This window comes from Panthera leo, chromosome C1, assembly GCF_018350215.1.
Source record: "Panthera leo isolate Ple1 chromosome C1, P.leo_Ple1_pat1.1, whole genome shotgun sequence".
Classification (NCBI taxonomy): domain Eukaryota; kingdom Metazoa; phylum Chordata; class Mammalia; order Carnivora; family Felidae; genus Panthera; species Panthera leo.
The window spans coordinates 32,751,381-32,768,512 of record NC_056686.1 but is presented as its reverse complement, the minus strand read 5'-3'; the positions used below and the strand labels follow the sequence as shown (position 1 = coordinate 32,768,512).

General features: G+C 37.3%; 1 protein-coding gene and 1 long non-coding RNA gene across 6 annotated transcripts in view; one reads left to right on the top strand and one right to left on the bottom strand.

Moving 5' to 3' along the window:
- FOXJ3 (forkhead box J3) overlaps nt 1–17,132 on the top strand; it is a 147,140-nt gene that overhangs the window by 54,010 nt on the left and 75,998 nt on the right. For both annotated transcript variants that reach the window (XM_042950255.1, XM_042950254.1), the window contains exon 4: nt 9,865–9,939. In XM_042950255.1, coding sequence (XP_042806189.1) covers nt 9,865–9,939 — 75 coding nt within the window. The remainder of the gene's footprint in view (nt 1–9,864; nt 9,940–17,132) is intronic.
- The window catches only part of LOC122226687, a 44,304-nt gene that overhangs the window by 23,919 nt on the left and 3,253 nt on the right, over nt 1–17,132 (bottom strand). For 2 of the 4 annotated variants that reach the window (XR_006205718.1, XR_006205721.1), the window contains exons 2-3: nt 13,061–13,171; nt 12,782–12,838 (exon numbers count right to left, since the gene is read on the bottom strand). This is a non-coding gene — a long non-coding RNA (uncharacterized LOC122226687). Of the gene's footprint in view, nt 1–8,658; nt 8,773–12,781; nt 12,839–13,060; nt 13,177–17,132 lie in introns of all 4 variants that reach the window. The other 2 variants (XR_006205720.1, XR_006205719.1) reach the window with 2 other exon arrangements.

Genomic DNA, 17,132 nt, shown 5'->3' with positions numbered 1-17,132 from the left:
CTTTACTACTAGGCACTACTATACAGTAGAGTCCTTTTATCAAGATTGAGGATGAGGGAAGGCTAGCAGATTTTGATAAACTTGTTTAGCATTGGAAAAACACAGATAGGGAGTAGAAATGCCCCAAATTTGAATAAGTGGCTTAGAAAGCCCACCAGAGATTCATGGGTCTATATCACTGGTTGTAAACTTACATACTTGCAGGGACCAGAGAGGTGACATAAAAGAGCAAAGCAAAAAAGATGCCTGAGGAGTGCATGTCTAATGTGGAGCAGGCACTTGTGGTTTTTAGGGCATATGTCAGATCTTAACAATTTTTTCCCAGAAATCTGGATTTTGTGTGCAGTTTCCCAATTTCTAAATGTTGTTAGTTCTCGTTTTCTTAAATACTGTGCAGGCCAAACATGAGTCTGTTGAGTGAGTTCAGTTTATGGACTACAAATTTCCAATCACTATTCTAGATCATATCCTCTTGTTTTCAGCTAATTTAGTCTTTCATTCATTAAATTTGAAAAGGATTTATTTACATACTCTTATGAGCAGTATGTTGGGCTTTGGCAGTACTAAGAAACATAGCACAGGGCCCTTAAGGAAGCTTATAATCTTTAATGGATAAGGGGGATATATATATAAACAAGGAATTATGATGGTATGTAAACAGCTCTGTAATAGAGAGAGTGCTGTGCTACGATGAATTGACTAATTGGGCACACCTACTGTGTGTAAGCCATAATAATAACTACTGTATATGTGACTTAGCAAAAGAGTGTTAAATGAGGGGTGAAACTAATAAGTGCTGTGAAAATTTAGAAGAGCTTATAGGAAGTGTGATGAGGTTCTAAAGTGAGTGGCAAAAAGACTAAGTAAGTGTTATGAGAATACAGGAAGGGTGAATCAGTAGAAAAGTATTGAGGAAGTGTAATTGAGCTCTGTTTTGAAGAAGAGTAAGATTTAGGTTCTTTTGTTTGTTTTTTTAAATAAAAAACACTCTTAGGAAACAGTTGGTTACAGGGGTTCTTGGGAGGGACCAATAAGAATTGGGATGGAGCCAGAATGCAGAGATTCCATGAATATATGAGTGCCAAGCTGAAGAGCTTGGTCCAAATTTGGTAGTGAATAGTACATGGATATCAGTTACATACTGCATTTACTTGTCTGACCTCAGCTTCAACTAAAGTGTAAGTCCACCTGAGAGTGCCAGATCCAGTCTGCTGAATTCCATGCTGCTGGCCAGCCCAAGTCATATTCTGAAACTGGTTTGGAGGTAACTGTTACAGTTTCAACTGGAAGATATAATTTAGATATAACGAGGAAAGAAGGAGGAACGGGAGAAATGGGAAGGTGGAGGATGATGTTGCTCTTAGAACCAAAGAGATTATCTGTTCTAGTCTCTTGCTTTAGGCAGACCTTTAATACTTCCAGAGATTGCCAGCTCCTGATTATTCTTTAATTTTTTTATTTTTTAAAGTTACTTATTTATTTATTTTGAGAGAGAAGACATGAGCAGGGAGGGACAGAGAGAGAGAGAGAGAGAGAGAGAGAGAGAGAGAGAATCTCAAGCAGGCTCTGCATTGCCAGCGTAGAGCCTGACGCGGGGCTCAAACTCATGAACTGTGAGGTCATAACCTGAGCCCAAGTCAGATGCTTAACAGACTGAGCCATCCAGTCATCCCTCATGATTATTCTTTTAAAAAAGTCTTTTCCACCTAGTTTTAGGTGCTTAGAACTTGCCATGAATGCTTCTAATTTTATTTTTGTAAACACAGAAATAGTGTAAGTAAACATTGCAAATGGAGACAAATGGAAACTGGTTTATCTTCTCCTTTTCTCAGGTCCTATTTCTCTTTTCATATTTTACAGTTTGCTATCCTTAGATTTGTTTTGCACACTCCTACAGTGTGCTGCTCACTATTTCTTCTATCACCCAGAGGACAAATGTTGCCATGGTCATTTAAAAGAATTCAAATAAAATTCTAATATTTAGGTAAAATTCCTTTTCACTTATGCCAGAGTATTGAAGGGAGATTACAATATTAAAAATAACTCTTTGGGACACCTGGGTGGCTCAGTGGATTAAGTGTCCAACTTTGGCTCAGGTCATGATCTCGCGGTTTGTGAGTTTGAGCCCCGCGTCGGGCTCTGTGCTGACACCTCAGAGCCTGGAACCTGTTTCAGATTCTGTGTCTCCCTCTCTCTCTGCCCCCCGCCCCCCCCCCCCCCCATGCTCTGTCTCTTTCTCTCTCTCAAAAATAAATAAACATTAAAAAAAAAATAACTCTTTGAATATTCCAGAAGAATTTAAAAAACACTCTTTAGGTTTCTATAATGGAATAATTATGTAATCTGAACTAGAGGAAAAGGAATTAACATTTTTGTGCTATTCACTTTACTAAAGAAAATTAGCCTATTAACTTACTGGAGTTTAGGGTACAGAAAGAAAAATAACAAAAGAATGTTATATATATGTGGGGGTATATTGTGCTACTTTTTATGTGTGTGTGTGGGGGGAGAAAAATACATATTTGCTTATTGTTACAAAAAGAAACTTAAGAATAATAAACTAGAAATGTAGTGAACATAGTTAACCATGGAGGTTGGATGGAACTCAGGTAGAAGGGATATAGACAAGAATAAGACTTCAAGTATATCTTTTTATTTAGTTCTAAGCCATGTAAGTGTTTTACACATCTAAAAAATATTACATATAATCAAACAGGATGGAAAAAGGAAACCTTGGAACTGAATATAAGCAGAAACAAATAAGCTGTATATCATATCAAATGGATAAAATAATCACACAAAAAAAATTCAAAAAACTTAAAGAGCATTCTGTTGTTTTCATGGGATACATACTAAGGTTGAAAAGAATTGCAAAGAAATTATGACCTTTACTTAATGGATTTGTCTAGTGGTTTTTCACTAGAGGCTGTCTCTACCTCCAGTAACCCCGAGAAAAGAAGTTGGGAAGTTGGGAACAATTCTGAAACTATTTTATGTGCATGGTAGGGTAGAAAAAATGAGTACATATATTGATGTTGTGGGGGAACCAAGGTTCTCACAGTGGGGGAAAAAAAGATACAGGTAGGAATGTGGCAGTTAATTTGAATTGGAGGTTCCCATTTAAACTCAAGTTTAAAGTAAAAATCACTTAGAATGTTTAAAAATTTTTTTTTTTTAATGTTTACTTTTGAGAGAGAGAGACAGATAGAGTGCAAGCAGGGGAGGGGCAGAGAGAGAGGGAGACACAGAATCTGAAGCAGTCTCCAGCCTCCCACCTCTCAGCAGAGCCCCATGAGGGGCTTGAACTCGCAAACGTGAGATGTGACCTTAGGCAAAGTTGGACGCTTAACGAAGTGAGCCACCCAGGCGCCCTGAGTGTTTTTAAAATTTAGGGGCACCTGGATGGCTCAGTTGGTTAAGTGTCCCACTCTTGATTTGGGCTCAGTTCATGATCTCATGGTTTGTCAGTTGGAGCCCCACGTAGGGCTCTGTGCTGACAGCAGCCTGCTTAGGATTCCTTTCCCTCCCCCTTCCCCCTTCAAAATAAATAAACTTAAATTTTTTTTTTAAATGTTTTTAAATTTTAGATTCCTGGGTCACAACTCCAGAGATTTTGAATTAGTCATCTTGGATGGAGCCTAGGAATCTGCATTAAAATTCATCTTAATTCTAGTGCAGGTAGACAGTACTTTTGAGAAACCACACTTGGGGCTTGGATTTTCAAACCCAAGCAATATGCCTTGGTTAATTGTTTAACCTGGGCCATTTTTCTCCACATTAACTTAGACCATTTAAATTATATCTACCTCTCTACTCTCCCAACTTCTTTTCTTGTGATTATTAGAGGTAGGTTCTGCCCAGGTTGTATGAAATAATCTCTTTTTTTTTTTTTTTTAAATTTTAAAAAATGTTTTATTTATTTTTGAGAGAGGGAGAGGGAGAGAGAGCGAATGAGTGGGGGAGGGGCAGAGAGAGAGGGAGACCTCAAATCCAAAGCAGGCTTCAGGCTCCAGCACAGAGCCCGATGTGGGGCTTGAACTCATGAACTGCGATATCAAACTGACTGAGCCACCAGGTCCCCCAGTAATCTCTTTTCTTAATTGTGTGTGTCTATATTCTTGTCTTGGCTTTGGTATCTTTCTGGGTATTTTTACTTTCTCAATATGCTTTTGGTATTGTTTTCAACAGATTTGGGATTACAGTATGAAAAGCATTATATTCTAGGTTGTGAGTTGATAGACAAGGTTCCCACCCTTATGGAGCCTACTTACATTTTGGTATAGGATGCAGTATATAGGAAGAAGACATTAAATAATTACAAGTGTGATGAGAAATCCAGGGTGATAAATTTATTATGATGAGAGCTAACCTGTCAAGAAAAGTCAGAAAGGACTTCTCTAAAGAACTAATGTTGGGACTCCTGGGTGACTCAGTTGATTAAGTGTCCAACTCTTGATCTCAGGGCCGTGAGTTCAAGCCCTGCATTGGGCCCCACACTGGGTGTGAAGCCTACTTAAAAAAAAAAAAAAAAAAGAACTGATGTTTAAGTCAAGAATGAATTGAAAGTTGAGTAGAGTCATTTAAGTGAAGCGGATGGGGTAATACCAGGGACAGTCATCTTTGCAGGGGGAGCAACAAATGGAAAGCCTAGTAGTGAGAAAGAACATTGGAGAGGATGAGTATGGACAGCAAGGTAGGGAGGTGGGGTCAGATCATGAAGGGCCTTTGGAAGCTTTGTTAAGGATTTTGGATTTTATCCTAAGTGCAGTGGGAAGTCATGGAAAAGTTTTAAGTAATACTGAATTTACCTTATGAAGAGATAACTGCCTCAGGAAGGAGCATGGTAGAGATGGAATAAAGTAGGTAGATCAAAGGTAGACTTAATATCTGGTAACAGATTTGTTTTAGATGGTGAGGAAGAAGGAAGAGTTAAGGATGTTTTACAGCTTTCTGATTGGAGCTGTTATGTGAATAACTGCTTTTAACCTCAGAAGAGAAAACTGGAAGATCACACTGGGGATAAAGATCGAGTTTAATTTTAGACATTCTGAGTTTTAGGTGTTTCTGGAGATGTCCAGTAGATTGTTAAAAATATATGTTTGGCACTCAGGAAACAGGTGTAGTTTTGAGGTCTAGATAGATTGTCACAGATGGTCATCGAAGCCGTGACTGTAGATGATATTTTCGTAGGCAGCAAATGTAGAAATGAAAAAAGGACTTAGAGCAGAGCCTTGATGATTTCCAACATTTAAACTTTCTGTAGAGGAGGAAGCCTCAAGTAGAGATGTGTTCTTCCTCTTTGGCCATTTAGAAAAAACATGACCATCTTGATTTTTTTCCCCCCCTGTTGAACTTCTAAGGTGGTTAGGTGAATGCCAGTTTATCTGATTAGTTCTTTTTTTCTTGTCTTCTTTTATATTTGGACTATTTTTTATGATTCCATTTTATCTCTGCTATAAGTTTATTATACCTTTTCCTAAATTTTGTTTTAGTGGCTGCTCTAGCTATTACCACATACATCTTTATCTTATCACAGCCTACCTTCAAGTATACCATTTTATGTATAGTGTAAGAACTTTATAAACCTTATATTTCTAATTCTTTTGACCCATCTTTTGTGCTATCATTGTACATTTTACTTTCACATGTTATAAACCATGTAATTGTTACATTTTCTTTAGACAGTTACATTTTAAAGGTATTATAAATACGAAAAAGTGTTTTTATTTATTTTTTTAAGTTTATTTATTTTGAGAGAGAGGGAGCATGAGCAGGGGAGGGGCAGAGAGAGAGAGGGAGAGAGAGAATCCCAAGCAGGTTCCACACTGTCAGCACAGAGCCTGATGCGGGGCTCAAGCTCACAAACCATGGGATCATGACCTGATGCAAAACCAAGAAGGGGACATCTAACTTACTGAGCCACCCAGGCACCCAATAAGAAAAAGGGTTTTTAAAATTTACCTTCATTTTTACAGTTTCTGGAACTCTTTCTTTTTGAGATCCAAGTTTCTATTTATCATACTTCTGCCTGAAGACTTCCTGATAATATTACCAGCCCCCTGGCACTATTCAAAATAGATTCTTACAGCTTTTTCTTGTCTGGAAGTCTTTATTTTGCCCTCATTTTTGAGGGATATTTTCACTGCATATGAATAGTTTTTCTTTTAGTATTTAAAGATGTTATTCTGTTGTCTTCTAACTTGCATAGTTTTGTTTTTTTTTTGTAATTTTTTTTTTAATGTTTCTTTATTTTTGAGAGAGAGAGAGAGAGCATGAGCAGGGGAAGGACAGAGAGAGAGGGACACACAGAATCTGAAGCAGGCTCCAGGCTCTGAGCTGTCAACACAGAGCCCAACACAGGGCTCAAACTCACGAACACTGAGATCATGACCTGTGCCAAAGTTGGAAGCTTAACCGACTGATCCAGCCAGGTGCCCCTAACTTGCATAGTTTTTGAGAGTTCTGCTACGATTTTTATTTTTATTGCTCTGTACATCATTTTTTTCCTCTTGTTGCCTTCAAGACATTCTCTTCATTTTGGTTTTCACCATTTTGATCTATAATGAATATATGTGTGTGAATTTTTAATTTCTTCTTCTTGGTGATCTCTGAAATTCTTACATCTTTGATTTGATGTCCTACATGTCTTACAGAGGATTCTTGGCTGTTACTTCTTCACATTTTTCTTCTGCCCCATACTTTTTTTTTCTCCTTCTAGGACTCACAATATATATATTATTCCATAGTTCTTGAAATATCTTGTGTGTGTAAGTTTTATGTACATGTGTGAGTCAATTTGGATCATTTCTGTTGATGTATCCTCAGGATATCTGAGCCTTTCTCTGATTGTGTCCAGTCTACTGATGAACCCATCTTGGGAATTCTTTATTTTTGATCATGTTTTTTTATTCATATCATTTACATTGTGTGTGTGTGTGTATATATATATATATATACACACACACACATATGTATATATAAATATATAATAAATAAATATATACACAGACACACGTGTGTGTGTATTTTATTTTTTTGAGTAGGCTCCATACCTACTGTGGGGCTTGAACTCATGATACTGAGATCAAGAGTCACATGCTGTACCAGCTGAACCAGCAAGGCACCCCTTTACATTTGACTCTTACAATTTCCATATCTCTGTAGAAATTTCCCACTTCTTTATGCACGTTACCACTTTTTCTACTTGGTCCTTGAACATATTAGTCATAGTTATTTTAAATTTCCTGTCTGATAGTTCTAACACCTTTCAGTTGAGTATTGATGATTTTATCTCATGTCAATATGTTTGTTTTTCCTTGCATTTCTAATGTGTCGTATAATTTTTGAGTGCCAGATAATGTGTGTAGAAAAGAGTGGTAGAGATTGAGATAAATGGTATTTATACTTGTAGATGCACAGACTCTTTTTTTTTTCCTCAGGCCATTTGTATGGGAAATTGAGTCGATTTGTCAATAGTTGAGTTGGATTTGGGTTTTGTTGTTGGTATCTTTACCTTCAGTATACCATAGATTTTGCATTCCTCTAGCAGTAGGGTTTTACTACCTGTGCTTGGAATGAGGGGCATGGGTGCTGTAGAATTTTCTGTTTTCCTGCTTTCTCTTTAGCTGTTAGTTGTCTCTGCCTACCTTGCTACAAATGGGGGTCTCTCTCCATGCTCCTGTGCCTCCTCTGTCAATATGTCGTTAGTGTGTGTTATTCACTGCTAGGCTTGTGGTAGAGGCTGTGCATTTCCGCTGTCTTGTTGCGTCGCATCGCCTCTTCTCTTCTCTTCTCTTCTCTTCTCTTCTCTTCTCTTCTCTTCTCTTCTCTTCTCTTTTCTCTTCTCAGTAATACCTGTGCCCATTGTGGGGCTTAATCTGCTGGTCTTAAGATCAAGTCACATGCTCTACCCACTGAGCCAGCCAGGCACCCTTCTGTTTTCTTGATTCAGCCTCAGTCTTACTCAGGCCCTTGGACTTAGGTGGGGCTTCTTCAGTGTTTCTTTCCTTCAGCCATTCTAGCCTGTATCTGTAGTTGCTTTTGATGTAGGGTCCTGGACCCAAGGTAGTTTCTGACAGTTGTCTCAGAGATAAAACTGTTTTTGCTTCTATCTTTCCTCTACCAGCCAGCGGTAGATCTTTGCTTGTGTCTTGAGAAGGGTTTTTGTTTCTGTTCTCTCGAAAGCTATATTTGCCAGAGTCCTGTGAGAAGTTTTGCTGTTCTTACCTCACAGTTAAGGCTTTGGCTTTGTGAAATCTGTCAAACGTGGTAGGACTTTGTCTTCCACTTAGAGCTATTACTTCCTGCCTATGCCACTAGGGAGACTTTCTTTGTTCTCCTTTCCTATCCCCATTCTTTTTTTGTGAGCATATAGTAAAGGCCCATGGAGAAGAGCTTGAAGAGTGAGTGGGAACTTCCCTTATATTTGGGGCCCTTGGTACTCTAAACTGACACACTAGCCCTTGGCCTTTCAAATTTTAGCTAGCTTCTTACATGCTTGGATGGTGGCCGCCTCTTTCTCCTATACTCTGCCAAAAGGTGAGACAACTTGTCCCTTTTCTCTTTGGGCTTGTCCTTCTCAGGAATTTAATTTATTGGTCTGCCTTGTAGCTTTAGCTCCCCAGTGTGGCTCAAAAATAGGGTTTTATTTTTACTTACCCAAGCAGAGGTGGAACTCCCATTCATAAGTTTTCAATTGATGTTTTGATAAGATAGGCTTGAATTTATGTTCTATGGTCATCTTTTAAAAACTTTTTTAATGCCAGTATTACCCTGTGAGAGGGGAATTTTCATATAGGCATTATTGTTAGAGTTCTGAATTTTATGTTAAAAAATAAAATAGACATTATGCCAAAATATGCCTCCTAAAATTCTAAGTAGTGGCTAAATGCAGTTGGAGTCCCTCTCTACCAAATACCTGGCCGTTGTGGAACAAAATTTATGGAATGGATTTGGAGCATTTCATTAAAAAGAAATGGCCTTTGGTTATTTTCTATAAAAATTATGGCACAGTCCTACTTATTCATGAAAAGATTTCCTATTTCACAGATTCTTCAGGTCTTCAAGTGCATTTTCCTGTCATCCAAGATGGTTATTCTTTCTTGCCGCACTGAGGAATGTAGGTGTTCTTGCTAGCCCTCTGTAGCCAGTGTCTTCTCATGTAGTAATCTTCTCATTGTAGTAAGAACCTAATTGGCATTTATACACTCATTTTGTAATGGCACAGTGGAATTTTTTTCAGCGTTGATAATTTGAAAATTGGAAAGGTTAACAATTTTTTTCTTTTAATGTTTATTTTTGAGAGAGAGTGTGTGTGCACATGTGCATGAGCAGGGGAGGGGCAGAAAGAGAGGGAGACCCAGAATCTGAAGCAGGCTCCAAGCTCTGAGCTGTCAGCACAGAGCCCGATGCAGGGCTTGAACTCACAAACCATGAGATCATGATCTGAGCTGAAGATGGACACTTAACCAACTGAGCCACCCAGGCACCCCCCAGAAAGATTTAAATCTGAAGCTCATTTAAAAAGCTTATTCTACTTGAAATTGTATTCTATGCATAGAGATATTTAGACTCCTGATTCTGTTGTTGTTTTACTTTTTTTTAAGTTTATTCTGAGAGAGACCGCGCAAGTGGGAGAGGGGCAAAGAGGGAGACAGAGAATCCTAAGCAGCATCTGTGCTGCTAGCGCAGAGCCTAATGCAGGACTCAAATTCATGAAAGCATGAGATCATGACCTGAGCTGAAACCAAGAGTTGGACGCTTAACCAACTGAGCCAACCAGGCATCCCCTAATTCTGTTTGTAAAGATGGGATTTGGTTTTTTGGATTTCCAATGACCCTGTGGCTTCTCTTCTTTAATTTCAGAACTCCATACGACATAATCTGTCACTGAACAAGTGTTTCCTTAAAGTGCCTCGATCAAAGGATGACCCCGGAAAGGTAGGATTCATTATCTTAAGATAAAATAATTGGATTCTTCATTATATCTGTTATCACGTTTGTATCTGAGTAATGTCTTTTATATATAGAGAAACAGAATTGGAATGAGAGCACTCAAGAACATGCCTAGTTCATTGATTAGGAACCTTCCTGATCCTTTTTCACTTCACCCTACCTCATCCCCATTTTAATTGGTAATCTTCAAGGACCAACTAGGCAGAGACAGCATTCTTTTTAAGCAGTCGAAGTTAGCTAGTGTAGAGCTGGTCTTCTGTTAAAGTTTAGTACTTCTAATCTTGTTTCTCTTTGGTTATTAAGTACTGTATATTAATTTAAATTTGGTTTTTGAACTGCTTGTCAGGAACCACAGTTTGTTATTTATTGCATGTAGGAGGTAGATTTGGTAGATCTTGACAACACATAGAAGTAATTCTTACCCTGAAATAAAATTGTATGTTCCTTGTTTTCTTAGTTGCTGTTTTTTCCTTTGCATTCCGTTTATATCCTGTCACCAGTACACTTTTAGTATTTTATCTACAGAGACTTCTCCTCTTTTTGGTTTTAATAGTCATATTAACTGCAGTGTTCCCTGAACTTGGTACTAGTTACTTGGCTTCTAAACCTCAGGGTACTCTGTTAGACCATAATTTCATTGTCATGATAAATTATTAGATTAGGACTTTGAGAGAGTGTATCTGTTGGCAAACGTGCATTGTTGTTTGGCTGGAACCAGCCGGTGTTTTAAGCTAACCATCCCTGAAAGAATGTTTCTAAAATTTTAGTAAGCCTGGTTATGTTACCACCCTGCTTAAAAGTACTCCCCGTGTCTTGGAGATGTTTCCTTGTGTTGTCAAATACCCTTTATGCTTTTCCTTGATCTGCCTTTCTAGCTATGATTCTCGTTCAAGACCCACTGTGAGGAACTACTTAAAGTTTCTCATGCCTTTCATATGATCTTCTCTTGCTGCACAAACTCTCTTTCTCTGCTTACCTGGCCTACTCCTTGGGTCTTTTAAGATTGAGCTACAGCATTACTTCTCTGAAGCTTTTTGTTTCCATGTACTTCAGCTGAGTTTGTTGTTCCCTCTTGATTTCCTATTACTTTGTCATCATTGCAGTAGCTTCTGACTGTTCGATTCTTGGGTTTACTACCTACAATGTATAGTAACTTTCACAAAGTAGCCAGTGCTGTCTTTCAAAAATGTTAAGCTAATCACATGTTTTCTGTGTTTAAAATCTTCATTGTTTATCTACTGTCCTTGGGTTAAAGTCTAAACTTATGAGGGTAGGGAATCATGTATATTGTTCACTTTTTAGCTCCAGTTGCTTGGACAGTAGCTGGTGGCACTGAGGGAGGACACACTCTTGTTGAATGAATGAATGTATTGTATCCTCTTCTAGATGGTTAATTTCTTGAGGTTAGAGATGGAGAGTTACTCATTTTCACTATAAAGCAGGCACTCTTAAAAAGTGGAAGTTTTCTATAGCACCTTCTGTGACCTGCCCCATTAAGTTGGTTCTCAGTAAGATTGAATAAATTATTATTATAGTCTGGTTATTTGGTCCAATTTATTATTTGTCTGTGTTCATAATTCTCCAAGGTTTTGTTTCTTTTCTTTAAAGCAGGCTTATTTGTAAAAAAACAATAATAATAATGAATTGTAACTTTTTATATTTGCTTCATTACAATTTTGGGGGGCAGTGAGTATATATGAATCTCAGTGAAAATGTTCTTAAGAGTTTAGAGATTATTAGAGTTCTTTGAGGGCACTAATTGGATTTTATAAATATTTGGTTCAGATTTAATTTTTACATGAGGTTTAAATCATTAAAAAAATAAACCAACACACCTGAGTGCTTTACTATATTATGTACTAAGTCTTAACCAGTTGGAGATCTATTTTAAAAAGCTTGTGCTGTCAGGTTTTCTTTTGTGCAGAACCTAAAACTTTTCTCCACCTTTAATTAAATAGTGTCATGGATAAGGCAGATGTAGAAAACATATATTACTCTTCAACTATTCTTTTTGAATCAGAATTGTCTTAACATGCAACCAAAACAAAATGCAGAAATAAATAGAATCCTGAGAAGTTAATAACAGATTTCAACTTTTACCATTAGTCTCCAGTTTTAAAGTTTGTTTTAATCAAAATGCATCATTGTTATCATTGATTTGGGTCACAATAGTAAATACCATACATTTAATCTTATAAAGTACAGTATATTAATAATAGATACATTTTTTTTTTCCAGTCTCAAGGTGAGATTTAAATACCCATTGTTCTTACTTATTTTGGTCAGAAGTAAATGTTGTAAATCTCATCTTATAAAATTTATATGAATCAAATCATTTTAATTTTTGATATCAAAATATGATTTTTGTTTAAAAATCCCATTGCCTAAAAAACATTTTGAAAAACTTCAGATCTAGCCCATTTGATAGAAGAGGAAACTCAGGCCAGTAAATGAAGAATGACTTGTCCAGGTTTAGTGTGGAATAAGAGCCCAATTGGCCAGACTTACTTGCAGTCACAGTAACCCAACTACAGACCAACTGAAGGGACTAAACATCTACAGGACGAGCTGGAGCCTGGTTCTACCACAAATGTCTCTTTACATCCCTTAGTTCTGCTAACTTCTCTGATGGCTTCTTTTTTCATCCCAGTTAATGGCAGAGATGACCATCAGCAGCTTCTGGCTTCTATTCTCCTAGTTTATTCTGGCTTCTGTTCTACTAGTTTACTAACCCTTAGCAGAAGGGGGGTGTTTGGTGTCCTCCCCCACCGAGTCACCTGGAATAGAGCAAACATCTTAGAATGCCTGCTGAGCAAGCAGAACATACCTGGTTTCTTGGTTCCTTGTTTCTTAGACTAATGCTTTTTCTGCTGTACCAGTCTTCCTTGAGAGAGAGACCAAAATGTTAGTTAAGTTTTGGTACTTATGAATTGTTTTTTCTTTTTGTATTACAGTGTTTCCTGGCATTTGAGGAGCTTTTCCAAAACCACCCTCACCACAGTGGGAGAAAACCATTGAGCCAAGGTGGGGTGGGAGTAGTTTTCGGTCTTGGGTATGGGGTGGACTTTAACCCCTTAGGATTTTACTAGCTGCTGCCATGACTCACATTGGGTCCAAGAGGTAGAGGTAGAAGTAGTGTGTCCAGCGTCTTTTTCCCTCTATTTTCATTTGTATGGCTTCCTGTTCAGTGGATTACCGGAGAGATATGAAGGCCGACCTAAACTTGGAAGAGTGTTGATGAATTACAGATATTTTTATATGATTATTTATTCCTGATTCACTTCTTCATTTTCTAGAAATCTTTGTCATAAAAACCCTTAATATTTGAATTTCTCCCATGTACATTAATGGGCTGACATTGATTTTCCTATGTTCCCTTAAACTAATTTCAAATAGCCACATTATACTTTCTTTAAAAAGAAACACAAAATGAAATTACATTTTGCAGCCATAACTCTGTCTTTTGTGGGACAGATTTCTATTTTCTCTCCCCCAACCCCCTTTAAAGTTTATTGATTTATTTTGAGAGAGACAGAGCAAGTGGGGGAGGGGCAGAGAGAGAATTTCAAGTAGGCTCCATGCTGTCAGTGCAGAGTCTGATGTGGGGCTCGAACTCTCATGTATGGTAAGATCATGACCTGAGCAGAAACCAAGGGTGGGACACTTAACCGACTGAGCCACCCAGGTGCCCCTTTTCCCTTGATTACAACCATGTTTCTGTATGTTTTAGTCCATCTCCATTTTTTTTTTTTTAATTATTTCTGCCTTTTATCTCTTCTCTTTTCATTAGCTTTATTTTCTGTATTTTTGTCTGTTTTTTTAATCTAATTGTTGTTGTTGTTAAAGTCTTCTTATCCTGCCTTTTATTCACACATGCCTCTTAATTAACTTAAAGGAAGGTAAATATTTTCACATTATGGGAAAACAGAGCCTATCAGCTAAATTTACTTTAAAAAAAAAATGTCTTTCTTTGCTTTCTACCTTCATCATTTCTCAACCCTTTTCCCTCTTCTCCAACTCAGAAAAATGGTACTTTGATTTTAAAGGAAATGAAAGATAATAGGAAGTGGTTTCAATAATTGCATAATTAATTAGCAATAGTGGGTTCTAATAGAACTGAGGTGATAGCTAAGAATACCCCGTGAAGGCCACCTGTCTGTTCTGTTCTGGGAAAGATAACTTCAGTGAATTCATAGTAAGAAGAGCTTTTTGGGGCTGGTGGAGGTGATGCTTTTTCTTGCCCGGGGATGGGAAAGTTGTAAAGGCTTCGTGGCTGTGAATATCGGAGTCTCCTGGTTGGTGAGGAAACAAACTCAGCTGCTAGAAAATGAACTTTTGGAAGTTCTGAGACTGTAATTTTTTTCTATTCTTGTCCTCTGTCATGATATGGAGACCATAGCTTAGTTGACTGATCTCTTGTTTTCAAAGGATATTCTTTTTTTGGCCTTATTAGTATTGTGTTGTATTTATTTATAAATTGTCTCTTATTTGTTGGTATCCTGTTTTGGTCACTTTATTTGTTAAAAGATGTAGAAAAAAATGGAGAGGTTTGAAAGTACATAAGATACAACATTAAGTGATTTAACAGTGTTGTAGCAATCACAGGTGCGTAACGTAAAGAAGGAAGATACGAGTGTAATTTTAATACTAATCTTAAAGTAGGTGTATGATTTTTGTGAAGAAGAAGTTAACTTCTTATCTTTGTCTTTGTGTAAAACCAAACAGGAAATAGGCTGTAAAGACAAAAGCAAGAGTTTGGTTAGACAAAAATAAGGGCATCTTATTTATTTGATTGAAAAAAAACACTGGTAGGGTTCCAAGGGATGTTTTAGAGTTTGCCACTTCTGAAGCATTTTAAGGATAGATGAAATTCTTAATCTTTGTGGTTTTAACTCATGGTAGGTAAGAGCCCCACTTGAAGGCTGAGAACAGGACATGATCAAGTTGAGCTGAGGGACTAGTGAGAACAAAGTTGGGATAGAATCAGGAGTTAAGGGAATTAATGTAAGTACAGTAGTCACCCCTTATCTGCAGGGGATATATTCCAAGACCCCCAGTGGATGCCTGAAGCCGTGGATAATACAGAGGCTCTATACTATGTCTTTTTCCTATACATACATACCTATGATAAAATTTAATTTACAAATTAGGCACAGTAAGAGATTAACAATAATAACTAATGGTAAAATATTAACAATTTTTATAATATACTATGATAAAAATTATGTGAATGTCATGCCCCCCACAAATATCTTATTATCATCTATTCCCCCTTGTTCTTGTGATGATTGTGAGATGATAAAATGCCTGCCTGCCTGATGGGATGAAGAGAGGTGAATGATGTAGGTATTGTGGTATGTCGCACTGGGCTACTCTTGTCCTTCTGACGATGTTAGAGGGAGGGTCATCTGCTTCTGGACCATAGTTGTGACAAACTGCAGAATGTGAAACTGGGGATAGGGGAGGGACTAGTGTACTCTTATGAGGTCCAAGAATGACAAAAAGGATTGGTACCATGAGTGCATTTTAAGGCAAAGGTGGATTATGAATGTAAGACTGTTCATTAGACAAACCACGATTAGAAAGCCCAGAGTGAGCACAGCATTTGAAGAGGTTTGAAAGATTGAGTGAAGTAAGAGATATGAGGGTCATATTCAGAGAGGGGGAGAGAGAGAGAGCGCATTGCAGAAATCGACAGAAGTGCTGCCATAGAGCCTTGACAGTATACTTAGGGCAGTTTAGAGTGGCCTTTTATTTGCACCATACCATATTCTCTCTTCTCTTTTTAAGGGTGGGAGGTAACATTTTGTTGTTGCTGGCCTCCTGTTTTCTTTTCTGTATCTAAACTACTTTAAAAAATAGTATTTTGCCAACAAATTAATTTAAAAAATTATATATGGTAAAATTTCCTTTTCGGTGTAGAATTCTAGTTGTTTTGACAAATGGATACAATTTAACCAACACTATCATCAAGCTGTGGAATATTATTGTCCGTTGGTAGTCAGCCCTTTCCTCCACTCCCAGGTCACTATTGATCTGTTTTCTGTCCCTGTAATTTTGCCTTTTCCAGAAGTTCATATAAGTGAGACTCATAAAGTAGGTAGCCTTTTGAGTCTGGCTTCTTTCACTTAGCATTAGGCATTTGAGTTCCATCTATGTTGTTGTATTAGCAGCTCATTCTGTTTTATTGTATATATTCCATTGTTTAGCTTTACCACATTTAATCACCATTTGAAGAACATGTGGGTTGTTGCCAGCCGTAATTTCATTTGACCATCAAATTCTTTTCTTTTAGGCTTAGACTCAATAATTAATTTGGCAAATACTAAGATACAGGACAATGTTGAATTAATCTAAACTAATAACCTGTAATAGTCATACTAAACTGCTTTGTGGGTTATATTAAATATAGGTGAGCATTCTGTCTCTTGCAAATCAGTTGTGATACAGTAAACTTTATTTATTTCCAGCTTAAGAAATTAATTTCCAAAAGGACTAAGGGCACTGATGATTTAAAAACAAGATATGGCCAACTATTAATCACTTACTAGAGCATATTATTTTTAAGTATCCTTAACATTTAAGGATATACTATAATTGATATGCTAATTATATATTTTTAATTCAGTGATTAGGGGTAAATTCCTTAACAGTCTTTCCTGAGCAACACTTAGCTTAATTTGATAATCAATATATTTAAAAGTAATAAAAACCTTCACTTGTTCAGCAAGAGTATTCCAGGGAACTGAGCTGGCATCAGGATAATTTTTGTCCATATATTCATTTAGCCACGCTACCTGCCTTTGAGTGCCTCCTGTGTATTCGACTGCTTATAGTCTGTTTTTGTGGTCTGAGTAGAATGACTGTTTAACTTCTGGTCCAAACTAGAGACTGCTAAGAATGAAAGGGGGCACTATTCGTAATTATGCTTAGGAAACAGGTATAAACCAAGACAAACTGGGAAGTATGTTCACTCTGTATGGTACATGCAACTGCTGTACCATGGAACTATGGGCAGTTACCAGGCAGTTACCAGCATCCTAAGATGTTGGAAGGTAAACAAAACAAAACAAAACAAACCTTTTAAACTGATTTGCAAATCTAAACTGGGAGAGAAATAAAACATTGAGACAAAATATGAAGTATAAAGCCAAAGAAGTCAGGGACAAAAAGCATCC